The 14,613-nt window shown below is 34.0% G+C and overlaps 1 protein-coding gene across 2 annotated transcripts in view; it reads left to right on the forward strand.

The window, feature by feature from the left end:
- The window catches only part of Gas2 (growth arrest specific 2), a 113,182-nt gene that overhangs the window by 38,180 nt on the left and 60,389 nt on the right, over positions 1–14,613 (forward strand). For both annotated transcript variants that reach the window (XM_048359960.1, XM_048359961.1), the window contains exon 4: positions 8,477–8,540. In XM_048359960.1, coding sequence (XP_048215917.1) covers positions 8,477–8,540 — 64 coding nt within the window. The remainder of the gene's footprint in view (positions 1–8,476; positions 8,541–14,613) is intronic.

Genomic DNA, 14,613 nt, shown 5'->3' on the forward strand with positions numbered 1-14,613 from the left:
ATTTACCTTCTATGACATTTTATGAAAAATAATTTTTCCTCTGCAAAATGTCACTTGTTAACTCTAATCTGAAGAGCAGTTCAAAAGCTATCCAATAGATGTGGACAAATGTCATGAAGAACATAGTCATAAAAGACTTATAACAGCATTGACAGTGTAAAATAATCCTGGATTAGCCAGGCAACCATAACTTACTTCTGTAATCGTAGCTACTCAAGAGGCTGAGATCTAAAGATTGTGATTCAAAGCAACTCCAGGCAGAAAAATCTGAGATTGGTATCCCCAATTAAGCAGCAAAAAGCTTTGAGTAAAAAATACAAGTGAGAATGAGAGGCCCTGATTTAAAGACAGTACACTCACACTCACACACACACACACACACACAAATGCTGGATGTCTTATAATGAGGAAAATGCATAAAATATGAGGCAAAATTTAAACATGTATATTTAGATTTTTCAAGTTTATAAGGAAATAGGATCATAGTATCTTCTATATACTTCTATTATCTATCTGTCTATATTTTTTAGTAGAATAGCATATACATTTCTACATATTTTATTTAGGAATTAGTCTTTCTTGCAGGACAACATGACATATATATTATATGTTATATACACATATAAAACATATGTCATATATATCTCAAAAATCTTATACATATATCTATATAGCAAAAATCTCATCATATATCTCAAAGTTACATATATCAAATATCCATCAGGTATATCTATATACTGTACACTATTTCTAAAATTTATCTAGAGGAGGAAGCATGAAAATGTTCATTGAAATTACTTTAAAAATACAAATAAGTAGAATCTATGATATTTTACATCAGTTTAAAAAACAAACTCTAGTCAACCCAAAATAATATTTTTGAAACTACTAATGGATATGGGGAAAATATGACATACTACAAATATGCAATCACATATTTACTTCTAATATATCACAACAAGTTCCATATCAGATGTTGAAAGAAAAATTAACAGTACTTGGGTTGTCAAGAAAATTGACATTTTCTTAACTCATCAATTAACAGACCTTCCATAGTGAAAAATTGTAACATACAATTTGAGGCATGAATAATTCATTTTATCTAGACTAAACTGTCCGAGTGATGGTGTGTGAGTATAATCCTAGGGCTTCGCTGGCTGAAGCACAAGTCCCCTGAATGGAGACTGCATAGTGAATTGAAGGCAGGTTTGGGCTGCATAGCAAAACTCTATCCCAGGCTGATATTAAGCAAAAAGATGCATTTGGATCTACTTGCATGGGGAATTATTTGTTGACACTTTTTACATGCACATATGGCATAGTTTTCTTTTCACGTTATTGAGATTAAAAACAACACGAAGTGTTTATAGGGTCAATATGTACACTGCTTTAGTAACAGATGCCACAGTGTTACAGATTTTATTTAAAGCACTAGGGTTTCAACTGAAGGTTTTGTACTTACTGAGAAAACACCTCTTTAGCCATATCTCCAACTCTTTTTTGCGCTTATTTTTCTGGCATGGTCTTACTTCTTGCCTAGACCAGCTTGGACTATATTCTTAGTAGATTCTCCACGGCAATTGGGATGACAGGCACAAGCCACCAGGCTCAACCTTTATTAATAATGGAGTCTTGAAAACATGCTTTTCCCTGGGGAGTGCTTTGGTTTTTCTCAACCTCAGCCTCTAGAGTAACTAGGATTGCTGGACTGGACTACCACTGCTTGGGCAGGTAGCATCCATGAGTGCACTTAATGCAGAGCACAATCTAACCTTACAGATTGCTCAACCTGGCCTCTCCTGTTGAACGCATGGTGATATACAAGGAACTGCCTAAAGATCTTCTTTTCATATTTATTAAGATTGATATTTTGGTTTCATTAAGTGCCTTGAAAATATTTAGGATCCTTCTTTAGGTTAAAAAAATGATCAACTTATTTCCTTGAATTAAGAAATATTGATCTTCCAATATTTTTTAAAGCATGAACTTCTCATTGTGGAGTAAAAAATTAATATATTAAGTATTAAAATATTTCAGTTTTAGTTTCCAAGAGATATAAAAGTTATTAGGCAAAACTCTTAAATAATCTTCCTGATAATGATATTAATAACTTTCAAATACCAAAGAAACATAAATAATCTTTCATAAGAATGTTAAATATTGCCATGTAAGCTCAATGTTGCCATCCAACCTAAGTTAGAAGTTTGTGTTCTCAGCTTAAAATAACTGTTAAATTATGTCAGAAAATGAATGCTCTTCTGTGGTATTTTCCCCAGATATTGTAAGTATAAGTAACTTCACTTAATTCGTGATATTCTTGTTTGTAATTTACATTGGCAATTTGGAAACTCTTGCGTTTTTCATTTGCAAGAGATTGTTTATTATTTTTTTCTTTATTTGCTCATATCCAGGTGATCCGGGGATGGAGGAAAACAAGGGGTGTGGGTATTTTCTAAAATTACACGTTTTGCTTGCTGTGATTGTGATAATATCATCATGTTATAGGATCTGGAGGCCAGTGACTATTCTTCAGCTATTTCTCTGACAGAGAATCTACCCAGCAAGAAAAGGGTTTGCTATCTGCTGCGTAGCATGCAACTGTGTGATGTGATGTGTTTGATTATAACTTTTTGGCTTTATTCCCTGTGATTGTGTCTATTATGTGGTCCTGTCTTCTTTTGATGCATCACTCTGATGAACATACAAATTTTTTGTTCTCTGGGACATAGGTCAGAGGCAAACATTACCTTTCTGATTAGTTTTGACTTTGCTGCACAAAAATGAAATGGATTGTGCTTGGATTTTTCAACATTAACACTTTCCATTTTATGCTTGAAAGTCATTGGGTGCATCAGAAAAAGAATCTATGCCTGCTTTCAGTGTTTGACAAATCACCTCTGTTCTTGTCTTTGTCTTTATTTAAGACTGTTAGAGACATTCTGGGAGGGAGAAGCTGTATTATGAATATTACTGTTAATATAAAATAGCAGTTTCATGACCTTCATTTGGCTCCAGTTCATTGACATTCACTTTCTTTCCAAGACTCATTTTTATGTAATCATTTTAGAACTGTTAAAATTAATTGTTGTACTTATTATATTAGCATTTCAATTTACTATTTTTCTTTTGAACTCATGAAGCCCTTTTTCAAATCTAGTCATCTGCCACGGCAAAAGTAAAATAAAATGCTGTTGAAACTGACTGAAGCAGCTGAGTGTCCCCTGAAATGAAAGATAAGTCAAGGGGCAGCTTTTGGATTTTATTAACTTTTCCCTGTCCCGGGATTAGATCTGTACTCTGCTAACAAGTAGCTTTTAATAAATAGGGAGCTGAGCCTCTGAGAATTCAATCACTTGCTCAATGTCAGTTTTTAAATGACCCCAACATTTAAAATTGGAGCCAAATTCAAATTTAGCTAATTCATCTCAAAGATGGTGCTTTTTTGTTTTAAAAATGTATACTTTGGGTCAATTTTCAGTGCTTGTAGATTATCTGAGGTGAAAGGAAAAATGAGATATAAAATACTGAACTAATTTAGAAAATAATTTCTGACCTTGATTGCTGTTCTGAGTGCTAAATACTTAAGGAAGAAAAGAAATTTGATCTAAGACATTTCTAACCAGAAGTAGAAGCAATTAACTACATGCCTTCCATTCTGTAGGTCTCACATTGGTGATCTGTAGTGTAGGACTGAATAATTTTATTCTCAATAGAGTACCATTTACTGTATACCTTTTCCCAATTGCTCTTAACCATATAATTATTTCATAAGAAAATGCAAATAGAAGCCATGCAACCTGTTTTATAGGCAAGGATATTAGGCAGTCTTGGCTAGAACTCAGTTCTTCTGACTTCTAATTACTAGAAATTGTTCATTTTGTTCTGTAGTCCTAGAACTCTCTGAAGTATTATAACATATTTTCTACTCTGCAAAGATTCGGAGCCATAATTTATGATGTTTTTATAATTCAACAAGATTTACACTTCTTCATAAATAAATTTTTCTTCATAAATAAAAAGCTGAGAAACAGTTCTGCTCAAAATTACTATAGTTATTGTACCCTCTAGCTATATAGAAACCAAATGGACAACACATTTCTCCTGCTTTCATTTCTTTTCCCATCTATAAAAACTAACTATACTGAGCTAAGCTACACGTCCATGCTCTAAGGCATTTTTATCCTTGCAAATTCCATGACATTGAAATTTGACTCCTTGTTTTAGTGGAAGGCCTCATTTTCTCTTCCTGGAGCCAGTGGCATTCCAGTTGATATTTGATGCCCAGGAGATTTTTACAGAATCTAGGTTATGTGATGGAGTCTCTAGCCACACATATTTGAGTGAAGCTCTGTATTACTTTTTCTAGAGGTGTTCTGCATTATATTTTTCATTGATATGATTTTAGGGTATTTAGAGTATAATGTTTGCCATGGACAAGAGAGCTTTTCTATTCTTTTTAAAATGAATCTGCTTGGGGCTGGGAATATGGCCTAGTGGCAAGAGTGCTTGCCTCCTACACATGAAGCTCTTGGTTCGATTCCCCAGCACCACATATATGGAAAATGGCCAGAAGGGGCGCTGTGGCTCAGGTGGCAGAGTGCTAGCCTTGAGCAGGAAGAAGCCAGGGAAGGTGCTCAGGCCCTGAGTCCAAGGCCCAGGACTGGCCAAAAAAAAAAAAAAAAGTAAAAAAAAAAAATGAATCTGCTTGATGGAAAAACATGAATATTAGTCCCTCTTCTACCTATAACTCACAGGAAAAGTCCATGTTTATGTTACAGTAATGCAATGGAGAAAATAGTTCTGACTATGAACTTCATTGTAAGTGGGAGCTATTAATTGTTAGAAGGGCAAATGAGGAAGTATGTTTGAAGAAATAGAGCATGTTACTCAACACAAGGCCTCAGATGAAGCACAATACATTAAGATTTACCTCCGTAATCATTTTTAGGAAGACATTCAGTTATTTAGTTTTCTAAAGAAAAAAAAGCAAACTGTGGCACCTGTTGCTCATGCAGTAATTCTAGCTACTCAGAGGCTAAGGTCTGAGAATTGTGGTTGTGGATAGAAGCCAGCCCAGGCAGAAAACTATGTCAGACTCTTATCTCCAATTTTATTCTTAGTGATATGGGAAAATTAATGTGAAAATAGTTGACCTATTTAAACATCAATATCCTATGTTGTTGTCATAGGTACAAACATAACTTTTTTAAACTTACACTACAAACAAATTTGTTATAACTATGTGTGTATAAATGGACAGATATATTTACTATACTAAATATGTTTGCATTTAGAATTAATTCTCTCAAATATAATGATAAAAATAACTAAAATAACAGTATCTTAGAATTACACTAAATTATTTCTTTCAACACAAGATTTTTTATCATTGAGTGCAGCAGGTAACACATTATAGATACACAAAAAAATGCCTATAATAAAAAGTAAAAGGTAGTTAATAATAACTGATTAAACCAAATGAAGATAAACTTTTTGCAGGAGGAAAGCTACATAATAAAATGAAGACAACTAACATTGAATCAGCAATCCTTTTGTGGCAGCAATTATGCTAGGCATAATCAGTATTATTTTGTTTGATTGACACAGAATATATTATGGGTGATCAGTATTATTTTTCCTGAAAAAGGTGACATTTGATAGAGTAATCTCCCCAAAATAACACAAATAGTAAAATTTAAAGTTCATTTCACATCCAGAATTGGTGCCTAAATCGCACAACATATATATATGTATATACATATATATACATATATATATATTTCCTATTTTTAATTCCGGTTTAGAACTTGCTGTAGGCCAAAAATACAGTGTGAACTCTTAAGTATAATAGACATACCTAGACCATGTATGGACTTTTAAATTTACTTTTATAGTAATTGCTAAACTTTTGCCATTGAATAAGCTTTTGGATAAACTGTCTTTTTGCATTTTGAAAGACGTTAGGTAAAACCTCATTCTTTGTAGTTTGCTCATCCTTACAATCATTGCTGACTCCATGAAATTCTCATCATCCTTCACGTACCTATAACCCTGAGGGATTGCTCTGCTGTAGGTGCTGCTAAGTCATGCATTCCTGAAGATGCTCACAGTTAGTGCTTAGTAGTCATCATCATTTTGTTTGGAGCCATTTAAACCAGGGATGGTGTGCCCAGTATTTGAAAAGCCATTATCACATGAGACAATATTATATACCTAGGATATTTTAAAGCAATGTTGTTGCTTACTGAAAATATTATTTCTGGGAAAACTTGAAAGCAACTACTTTCTGCTCATATTTTCCTAAGAAATAAGAGTAGAGAAGCTTATTTGTGTTAAGCTCTTTAGGGTGGTTCTGTTATGAAGATGACAGAGATTGATGCCATCAGTTTTAAGTTGGCAAGAACGATTCTCTTTTGGCTAAGGCACCCAAAATCTCTTTTAATTTGACCAAAAAAAAAAAAAGAAAAAGAAACAATGAGAAAATAAAAAATGATCCTTTGTTTCCAATTGTCTTTCTTATATTACTCATATTATTGCTTTTCTTGATAAAAAAACTGATTTTTCTTAAAAATCTACCCATTTGTACACTGATGCTTATAGGTTTTCACAATATACGTAGTAAATTGGCTCAGGAGCCATGATGGTTCCAACACGAGTTACTTTTCACTGTGAGTTTTTCAATGTGCAATGACACAATTAAGTCTCCTCACTAATATCCCCACGGTCCATATAAAGCAACGCATGAACTCTAAAGCTCCCAGGGCTTTAGTCACCTTTTCACACAACTTTTACTTAAGATGAGGGTTAATATTAGCAGAGCCTTGAAAGAGTTCCCCTCTTCCATTTTTGCTCATCCTTCCTCCTACCCCAAACTCCTGTTTGTTTTATACCATGGACCTCTGTTTTGAAAAGTGAGAATAAAATGAGGTTGATGATTTAGGAAATTAGGCGGTGCTTACTTGTGCTTGCTTCTGTTTGGGAATGCTTGTTCTTGTCCTCTGTGTACAAATGATGTCTGTAGAATATTAAACAACTTTGTGATTAAAGTTGGCTTACTTGTGAAGTTGGTATCTTTCTTGCTATAGTCAGCTGATAAGTCTTAAACTGGAATTAGTAGTTACCTCTGTCTTGTTAAATAATTTAAGGCTTCCTTTAGTAGATTTTAGTGACCATTTATAGTGGTCAACTGATAAAAAGAATTGTATTATCAAAAATGGAAATAGTCTTTAGTCATACTTTTCATAGTCAATTCTGATTTAATAAGCATAGCAGAGAGCATTACTTTACTTAAATTATTTAAACATGGAATATATTTATCAAAAAATAATTTTTGTCTTTTTAAATCCAAGTGAACTCATAAACTTTTAAAATCCAAATAAAAGTATTTTTTTCTACTTATACTGATTTCAAGAAAATGCTATCATGTTGTCAGTAGATATTACTACTGCCATAACTCGTAGAGGAATCAAATATTAAATTAAGTAGAAAAACATTGAATGATTCCAAAATTCTATAATGAATTTAAACAGCATTACTCTTCTTCTTAGAATTCTATTTGATTAGTACTTTCAAAACTTTATAAAGAGTCTTAAGTGTTTTTGTTTTTTGATTTTGAATGTAATAATATTTCTAAAATACCCTAATTTTTGTTTTAAAATAAAAAGTTGTATGAACAGAATGTTTTTCTTTGTCCATTCAACAAACGCAATTAGGAGTATCATCATAACTGAATGTGTCCAAAGCAATCAGGAAATATATTTTAATAATAGATTTCACTAGAGTAGAATATCAACTCAATTAAAACTTGCCATGTCCTCATATGATGGACATGCTGGCTGATGGTATATTGGTACCTATTTACAAAATGCAATCTGTTGAAAATGTCTTATTCTAAAGTAGTATTTAATCAAATTTGGTCAGGAGAGGACCTCAAGTTTCATTATACTCACTAGTGACATTTGTCTTTTTTGGTGAATACAAAACCATGGCTTATATTTTCATTCTTTTGCATTGCCTAATTCTCATTCATATGTATTTCTGCTAAAGTAACTGGTTAAGGGTAGTCTCAGGATATTAAAAACTCTAATCCTTTTTCATAGCTTCATGTATACTATGTGTTTTTAAATATTGATTGTTTACTTTGATAATTCATTTCATGTATATAATTTACTGATTTATATATAAATTAATTAAAGAAACTATTAACTAATTGAGTAAATATTACTTAGGGTAAAAGATCTTGAGACTAAACTTTGATGTGAGGGATGGTAGACAGAATTTTTTGAAAACTTCTTTCTGTTGTTTTATAAAGCTATCTGTACTGGGGAGTCGAATTAGAGTTTTGGAACATCAGAATAAATCCAGCTCATTCCTAGCATCATGAGTGATTGGAGGGGGGTGTTATTTGCAAATTGTTTGTTGCTAATCTTCTTCAGAGTGTCTTCTACTATAAAGAATTCTATGTTTTATCTTCCAGTCCTCCACAAGCAACCCAGAGAAGTGTGTCTCTGTTTGCTGGAGCTTGGCCGGATTGCTGCCAGGTAAGTCAGACTACTGCCACTCTGTCAAGACATAGACTTCACCAAGTAACAGAGTCCAAGGGCTTTCCATTGCTAGTGTTGAGGAAACAGTTATTCATGTAAGATTTTGAAGCCATCTTGAGAACAGTTGTTCAAATTAAGAAAACATGCCACTAGTACTCATCACATCTTGTCAAAGCTTCCATGTATAAGCATTGGCTAATATCCTTTATTCCAACGGATTTCCTTTTGAATCTTTGTCGATAGAGTGTAGCAGAGAACTTTGTATACATGCAGGTTTATGTGACAATTAACTCAGTTAATTATCCACAATTACCTGATTGAATGCATTGTCTCTCAGTTCTTTCAGTTTGTACTTCTGAGTGGGGAAATTTTTTTTTCTTTTTTCTTTTTTGCTAGTCCTGGGGCTTGGACTCAGGGCCTGAGCACTGTCCCTGGCTTCTTTTTGCTCAAGGCTAGCACTCTACCACTTGAGCCACAGCGCCACTTCTGGCCATTTTCTGTATATGTGGTGCTGGGGAATCGAATCCAGGGCCTCATGTATATGAGGCAGGCACTCTTGCCACTAGGCCATATCCCCAGCCCTGGGAAATATTTTTTAAATTGCATTCTGGGATGTTTTTCTTTATGAATATTTTATTATCTTTATGGAGTTGTACAAAGGTGTTGCCATTCACCATCAATGTCACGCTTTTAACTTACTCATCCACTCCTCCCAAACCACCCACTCCCTTAATTACTTTTAGGTTATGTATTTCTCTTACCTTTTAAAAAAGTACTTTATATATGTAATGTGACTTCTTTCTTTATTGAGATTACGTAGTGACATAAACTTCACAGTATATATTTTAACCTTCCCAATGATTTACATCATCACTCTAATCTAAAATGTTTATGAGCTCTGTGAATATTAACATGAAAACTATTTCTTCTTCCAGATCTGGTGATATGTACAATTCTTTCCTTTTGCTTAGTATCATCTGTTCCCCCCCACCCCCGACCCCTTTTCTCTCATTTCCTCCCTCCGATCACCTTCATTAATGTTCATCACAGCTTTGGGGCCCCTCTGCTGTATTTTTCACTTGTTTTCCACTCATTCTGTGTCCTCCTCCCAGCTTCCCTCAGATGTGTACCTGTGTACACCATATATGAGATAAAGTATATAGAGTCCTCTAAAAACCATAGGACAAATGAAGAAGAGGTCCTTTGTTTCCTTATCTTTGGAGTCCTTTTCAGTCTGTATATTACTTTATGTAAATATGAAGTTCTTGGGTTTTACTACTTGGTGCTTTTCTCTCAAGACTGTCCTCTTTTGGTCTCACTGTGTATTGGTGTCTTGAACCATGTTAACTTTGCCATATCTCACTGCATTTTAAATCTAATGCCCACATATCAGGGAGACCACACACCATTTGTCTCTCTGGTGTTGGCTTATCTTGCACAACATGGTTTGTCTGTGTCAATGCTTTAGCATCTTCATAACCCTTCAACCCACCCCTTTCCCTTATATTTCTCAATTCATTGGTATATAAAATGAATTCTTGCCTGCATTCTTTTCCTCTCCCCACTTCATTTTCTAACTTTCTCTTCTTGGCCCCACTCTCCTCTCTTGTGTGTACCCATATCCTGTCCCTTATTTGTTGAGTTTGACATAGTCTTTTTATTTTTTATTTTATTTTTTAAAGTTTTTATTATAAAACTGATGTACAGAGAGGTTACAGTTTCATACGTTAGGCATTGGATACTTTTCTTGTACTGTTTGTTACCTTGTCCCTCATAGCCCCCTCTCCCCTCCCCCTTTCCCCCCCTGCGGTGTTCAGTTCACCTACACCAAACAGTTTTGCAAGTATTGTTTTTGTTGTTGTTTCTCTTATTTTACCCTTTGTCTCTCAATTTTGGTATTCCCTTTGAATTTCCTAATTCTAATACCAGTACACACTGTTTCCCATTCACTCAGATAAGATTACAGAGATAGTGTAGATACAATCACAAGAAGGTGATACATGAACATCATCAATAGTAGAAACTACAGATACATATGGGATGTTGAAAGTAGTTACAACTGTTATATAGCAATCATTTCCATAAAAAGGAGTTCATTTCACTTAGCATCATCTTATGTGATCATAAGGGTATAGCTATTGGGCTCTTGTGATCCTCTGCTGTGACTTGGCAAAACCTGTGCTAATTATTCCCAATAAGGGAGACCATAGAGTCCATGTTTCTTTGGGTCTGGCTTACTTCACTTAGTATAATTTTTTCCAAGTCCTTCCATTTCCTTACAAATGGGGCAATGTCATTCTTTCTGATAGAGGCATAAAATTCCATTGTGTATATGTACCACATTTTCCTGATCCATTCGTCTACTGAGGGGCATCTGGGTTGGTTCCAGATTCTCGCTATTGACATAGTCTTTTTAAAGAAATATACTACACGTGCTCTCCATGTAGTCTATTTATAGGCACTAGCTATCTACCACAAATGAGGAAAATCATGCCACCAATTTTTCTCTGGGTCTGAACTCTCTTTGTATTATATTTCTTTTGTTTTTTGCCAGTCCAACTCTACTACTTTAGCCACAGTGCCACTTCGGGCTTTTTCTGTGTATGTGGTACTGAGGAATCAAACCCTGGGCTTCATGCATGCCAGGCAAGCACTCTACCACTAGGCCAAACTCCTGGCCTTTCTTTGTATTAGAGAAAGACACAAAGTTTTATTCTTACATAGATACATCATTGGAATCTTGTTCTGTTCTAGGGGAGTAAAGCATTAACAGCTAAATAAGCAGAGAAAAGGAACCTATTAATTAAATCAACTTGGTTTAGTGTCATGATTTCACATTTATTATTTTGCAAACAATCAGGTTGTTTCTAAGTTCTATGGAATTCAAGCAATGAAAAATGAAGATATAAAAGTTAGAAGAGGTCTTAAAAATCAGGAATAATTACATATTTTATAATCAAAATCTAAGTACATTTGTGTGTGTGTGTGTGTGTGTGTGTGTGTGTGTGTGTGTGTGAGTACTGGCACTTAACTCAGGGCCTGGACACTGTCTCTTAGCTTTTTCCACTCAAGGCTAATGCTCTATCATTTAAGCCATACCTCTGCTTTGCCTTTTTGCTGCTTAATTGAAGATAGGAGACTGTTATATCCAATCTGGCTTCAAAAACATGATCCTCAAATGTATTACGATTAGTTAGGATTGTGATATATGGTATAAACCACCGGTTCCCAGATTGGGGTATATTTCCTTAAGTTAAGATTAGATGAACAAATATAGTGAGTTCAGAAACCAAAAATTATATAGGAAATTAAGCATACAAAAATATAAAATGGGCTGGGAATATGGCCTCGTAGTAGAGTGCTTGCCTTGCATACGTGAAGCCCTGGGTTTGATTCCTCAACACCACATACATAGAAAAAGCCAGAAGTTGTGCTGTGGCTCAAGTGGTAGAGTGCTAGCCTTGAGCAAAAAGAAGCCAGGGACAATGCTCAGGCCCTGAGTTCAGTCCCCAGGACTGGCAAAAATAAAGAAATAAATAAGGTGTCAGAGAGTGTACATATCAGGGAATCAAAGTGTGGCTATTAAACAATTTTGACCCATTGGAAAATGAAGTTGAGTTGCAGTCAGAAGTAATACTGAATTGTTTAAATCACCACAGTCTTTATAATTTTAATGAATAGTGCATCCAGTCTGAATTTTAGTTCTACCATAGTAATTGGATAAGAAAAATTTCTGTGATATTTTAATTCAGATTAAATGTTATCCAGCCTGACCCAACATGGGATAAAAATTAAATGGTTCTGAGACATCTGAGGATTTTCCCGTTTTCTGTCATCACTTTTCTTGGAAATTACATGAAGTTATACACAGAATTCTTTGTCCTAGGTTCAATCTGTTGTCTACTAGCAGGGTAAAACTCAAGTTTGTGGCCTCTAGCTGTTTAAGACTGCATTTCTTTTGGTTCTGCAGTATACCTGAATTTCATGAGGGAATGAAACAAAGCTTGTATTGCTAAGACTCTGCTATGCTCTGACCTTTCCTATTAGTCTCAGGGCTCCTGGCTATAGGACAGACAACCAGAGTCAAAGAAATCCCAAGGGACTTGTTAGACATAACTAGGGAGAAATTGGCATAAAGTAAATATCTTATTGAATGTGTTACTGCCACTGACATACTTTTAAAAGTAATGTGAATGGATTAAATATCCTATTAAGAAAACATGGTAAAACTAAATGCATTTAAAATATTTTAATACATGGCTGTTCTGCTGGGGGAAAGCTTTGTTTTTAAAAAAATATTTGATAAATTAATTGCAAAAGTGTGTTTTATTTAATATTTATGACAAGCATGTAACATACTTTGATCAAATTCAGCTCATTTTGTTACTATTTTTTAATCATTCTGTCTCTTTCCTTGTCCTTTTAAAGAGTTTGGGGTAGGTTTTATTTTGCTATTCTCATACACATATACAATGTGTTTCTAAAATGTCACATACACACACACACACGCGCACACTCCATATCAGTATAACCACACTATTAAAGGATATTGAATGATAAATGCTTTAGGACTCAGCCATCTTTCTGCCAACTCGATTTTCTATGCATTACCTTTCCATAGGATATAAGACAAATTAACATCATGGTTACTGAACCTTAATAGCTAGCACCAATTTAAGTGTCCCTTTACTTTAAATATTCTAAATTAGTGATTATTCTGGGTTGTCTTTATATCTGACCACACTTTATGATCTTGCAAGCAGATAAAGCCAGTGATTATTACATATATTATATTTCAAAAAACTACTGATATCATGGTGGAGATAAGTAAAAACTAAGATAATTTGAAAGTTTCACTTTTTATCTTTATTACCTACTTGAGTGGTATTAGTACTATTTATTTTTAGTGGGAAAAATATGCTAACATATTGCAATGTTAGTTTCCTTACGATGTGCAGGGTAAAGAGAAATAATTGAATGCCAGTTATGTAAATTATTCAATCATAAACACCCATTTAAATTTCTCTGTCTTTATTTCAAGATATCTGTTGTGATAGAAGTTTAGTTGTGTTTAATTAGGTTAACTGACTTCTAAGTTTGCCTTTGATATATCTACATCCATATATTTATATGGAGATATTTGAATTTTTGTTTCCTCCTTATCTTCACTTATTCAGGGAATTGCACCAAAAGTGGCAGTGCATTTTGAGAGACTACTCAAAACCATATTGTTAATTTGTACCCAGAGCAGATAAATTCTGGCACTCACAAAGTTCTCAATACAATCTTGTGAGTTTTATGTTTTTCATCACCAAGAGAAGATGTGTTCTGATATTCGTCTCTAAACATTTACTTCTGCAAGTTTCATAAATATCTACTTAAAAGTAACAACATCCTCTGGAAATGGTTTTCAAAGTGTTTCTGATTCTCTGCCACATTCTTCTGCCTGGGAACATTTAGCATGAAGCTCCTTTGAGAGCTGTGTGGGCTGTGCTGTGTTCTGAAATGGAGGAATGAGACCACTTCATTTGTTCTCATGGGTAAAACTTCCTTTTGTTTTTAACTAAATAGAGCTATCATTGCCCAAGAGTGAAATTTCTCTGCACTTATTTCAAAAAGACATCTGTTTCTGGATGTGAAATATGTGTTGTCTTATGAAAAATCAAACACTCAGCAAAAGTAATTCCGGACAACCTCAAATGTGTTGATAATGACAGTGCTTTGATGTTAATTGCTAGAATGAAGGAAAAAGATACAATGAATTCAACATCTTTATCGACTTGGAAATTGAGAGCATAACATCAAACAGCTTCTAAAATAATAATGAACATTGCAATAGGAGTTTTTACTTTATTTTTGAGTACTTCCTTGATTTGGAAAAAAAACAAAAGTATGACAACTAAAAAGAAATTTTCTGTTTAAAAGGAAATATTTGCATATCAAGATTATAAACTTTATTAATTTTTATTCATAGCACATGAACTGACTGTTAAGAACAGAATATACTTTCACATGATTGGAATATATATACCTGCCTTTAAATTCCTTTAAAATAGAAAATGGGGCAATT

The sequence above is a fragment of the Perognathus longimembris genome, chromosome 13 (assembly GCF_023159225.1).
Source record: "Perognathus longimembris pacificus isolate PPM17 chromosome 13, ASM2315922v1, whole genome shotgun sequence".
NCBI classification, from domain to species: domain Eukaryota; kingdom Metazoa; phylum Chordata; class Mammalia; order Rodentia; family Heteromyidae; genus Perognathus; species Perognathus longimembris.